This window comes from Trachemys scripta, chromosome 6, assembly GCF_013100865.1.
Source record: "Trachemys scripta elegans isolate TJP31775 chromosome 6, CAS_Tse_1.0, whole genome shotgun sequence".
Classification (NCBI taxonomy): Eukaryota; Metazoa; Chordata; order Testudines; family Emydidae; genus Trachemys; species Trachemys scripta.
Window position 1 is genome coordinate 107,809,249 of NC_048303.1, and position 2,820 is coordinate 107,812,068.

At 37.8% G+C, this 2,820-nt stretch overlaps 1 protein-coding gene across 1 annotated transcript; it reads right to left on the reverse strand.

Moving 5' to 3' along the window:
• Positions 1-470: 470 nt before the first annotated feature.
• On the reverse strand, positions 471-1,577 carry LOC117879642 (interferon beta-like). The gene is made up of 2 exons (XM_034774915.1): positions 1,103-1,577; positions 471-514 (listed from the first exon to the last, which is right to left on the reverse strand). The coding sequence occupies exons 1-2, from the start codon at positions 1,575-1,577 to the stop codon at positions 471-473; spliced, it is 519 nt and encodes a 172-aa protein (XP_034630806.1).
• Positions 1,578-2,820: the final 1,243 nt, after the last annotated feature.

The window sequence follows — 2,820 nt, forward strand, 5'->3', positions numbered from 1 at the left end:
ACTAGTTTAAAATTCAGAAGTGCCTAATTATAAATGACCTAAAAACTGGGATATTCTTGTTTCTTTGTTATCCTTGCAGTGAAATACACCTCCAGAAGTTTCCCTTGCTTATGAGTCCATGTCAGGATCTTTCCATGCGACTATCGTTCCAGGCAGCTTGTGAGGGTATTTAGCATGAGATGTAGGAAATCCAAGGCAAATTCGGAGCAAACACATATCAGTGATTAAGAAATAGTAATGTTTGTCTCCTTCGGTTCAAATACTGCGTTGTCTTCTGCAATATTTTCAGCAAAATCTTCTGTTTTACATTTTCTCATGTGAATAAATCAGTCCAGTAATGGCAAGTAGTATATAAATAGTGCAGTTGAAGTTTAACAGTTTGCTTAATTCAAGATGGACTGAAAAGAGTCTCGAAAGGTGCGTCTTGTAGAATCAACTTAGAGACGAAGGACTCCAGTGGAGGGGCGGTGTCACTCAGCGGTTTTCATAACTTCATTACTCGAAGCATCATGTGCTGGAATGAAAAAGGAGAATGGGTCAAACACGCAGAGTTTCAAATGCCAAATATGGGCCAGCTTTTTCTAACCAGATGTTACTAAAGCTGTTGAATTTAGGGGTAAATAAAACAAAGAAAAGCAGAATAAGAACCCTCGGCAATCCCCATGTGCAGAATTAGATGATGGGATAGAAGTGTGTGAACACAGACCCTCCATTTTCTGGTGTCCTAACTGGAAAGTTGTCTAACGAGGCAGTTGTTGAAAGGGGGCTTCTCACTGTTCTTTTCCCCAACTTAGTCACTTACTGGGCAAAGTTATATTTGTATGGTTAGTTATCACTTAACAATATTTTTTTCATTGGTTAGCAGTTATGATATATTTGTATATTTTTCATATAGAATATTGTGTGTGGTAGAGAAGCACTAAGTTATATGCTACTCTAAAAAGATTCGAACATGTGTTTGAAATAACTGTATGCATAATATTACTATGGGAGAAAGATTGGGCCCTACGTATTAGGAGTTATAAACCTATCAACCATCTCTCTCCAGCTGTTTTATTCAAATAATATTTGACTTTTTCTAGGAAAAAAGAAAATATGGTACCTTCATTTTCAAGTCTCTTTGTGAGAATGTTGAGAATGATAAAACATCTGGATATTTCCACACGGATGATCTCCCAGGCACACCAGCTGTATTGCTTTTCTTTCAGGAAATCGTCTATTGTCTGGAAGTATCTCTTCAGTTTCAGGCTGCTGAGAAGGAGGTTTTCATTTCCTGGGTAGGTTACCTCCTTTTCCATCTCAGCACTCAAACACATCTCCAGCTTCTCAATCTGCTGGTGAAGTCCATTCTGGAATTCCTTTATGGAAGTCCAATTCCAGGCAGCTTGGGTGAGATTGTTGTTAAAGATATGGAAGAGCTCTTGGAGGATCTGCTGGATGGTTACTTTGGCATTCTCTTGCTGGGACAGTGGGATCTTGAGGATATTTCTGGGCTTGAAAGCTATCCTTTCATTTAAACATTGGAAGGGAAAGTTGCCACCCATTTTGTCCAGATGCTCTAAACTGTCGCTGTTCATTCTGGTTTGTAGAACATAAATTCTGTTACAGTCCAGACATGAGATTTCACTGGAGAAAAGAAGCACAAGGCAAAATTGCAACAACCACCTGCGGATCATGATGATGTCTTAAAGTCCCTGTCTGAGTGTAGAACTTGAGCAACTGGTGTTTGTTCAAAGCCCTTTGCACGCTGCTGTGTTTTTGACCCATGTCTCTGAATTTAAGTATTTTGTAGGATAAGGGTTTTTTTTCTTTCATCACTTTCTGCTTCTGAAAGTTTTCCTTTTCACATTCCTTCTTTTTATTTAATTAAACTAGCAAACCATCAGAAGAACAAAACCACAGTCATTACATTTTTCAGTATTAAAAATAACCCCTTAATTACTTGTAGTTTCCCCCATTAGATAAAGAAGATGTAAAGGGTAAAGAAGAGTATGATTAACATTATGCTCCAGTTACAGTGTTTAGAGTAGGGGCCGATCTGTCTACTCTCAAGTATCTGAAGCCATCACTTTTAGGCAGGTCTGTTACCATAGTAAGACCCTACATGCAATTAAATGCTATCAATAAATTTTAGGAGATAACTGGGGGGGTTGGGGGGATTAGAGTACTGCAGAGCTTCTTTTTGCTAGACCCTGGTCATGAAATGCCTATCAGATAACAGCTGTTCCTCAACTTCGCCAGTAGAAGGAAACCTTTACCTATCTGGTATGGAACTGAAAATCATAAAACTCTGCTATTCTCTAGCCTTCTCATTCCTTCCTTCCAACTGTACATCTTAAAATTTGGCAATTCATGTAAAGAATTCCTATTGGAAATAGGGGCCAGAAAATTGTCTATTAGTCTCATACAATTTTCTGCAAATGTGAAAAACACGTGATGGTATTCCCTACAAATGTATCTTTTCCAAGTGATAGACAGAAACTGGGAGTTTTACTCATTAACCTGATGCCAGCTGTGAAAAACATACAGTATCTCAGGAATAGGTACATGTGAACGGTGTGAACATGGTATTGTCTCCATCGCTTTTGAGTATTCACATGATGTAATGCAGTGATATGGAGGAGTGTTCTCAAAACAGATTGTGCAGCTGATAATAAATATGCTAGAAGGATCCACATAAATGAATTAAGTTTACAGTTAAAAGAATGTGGTAAAGATAGAAGTTAAATTAGACAAAATTTAATTTCTATCATCTCTTTCTTGTGCTGCTAGGTATCCCAAGGTGATTTACATTAAGACAGTTTTTCAAATCTGATTTAC

What these genes read in the sequence shown, in the direction of transcription:
- LOC117879642 (XM_034774915.1), bottom strand. Translation starts at nt 1,577, where the DNA reads ATGAACAGCGACAGTTTAGAGCATCTGGACAAAATGGGTGGCAACTTT. An exon ending in AAAGAGACTTGAAAATGAAG is followed by an intron (nt 515 to 1,102) that starts GTACCATATTTT and finishes TTTTCATTCCAG; the next exon opens with CACATGATGCTTCGAGTAAT.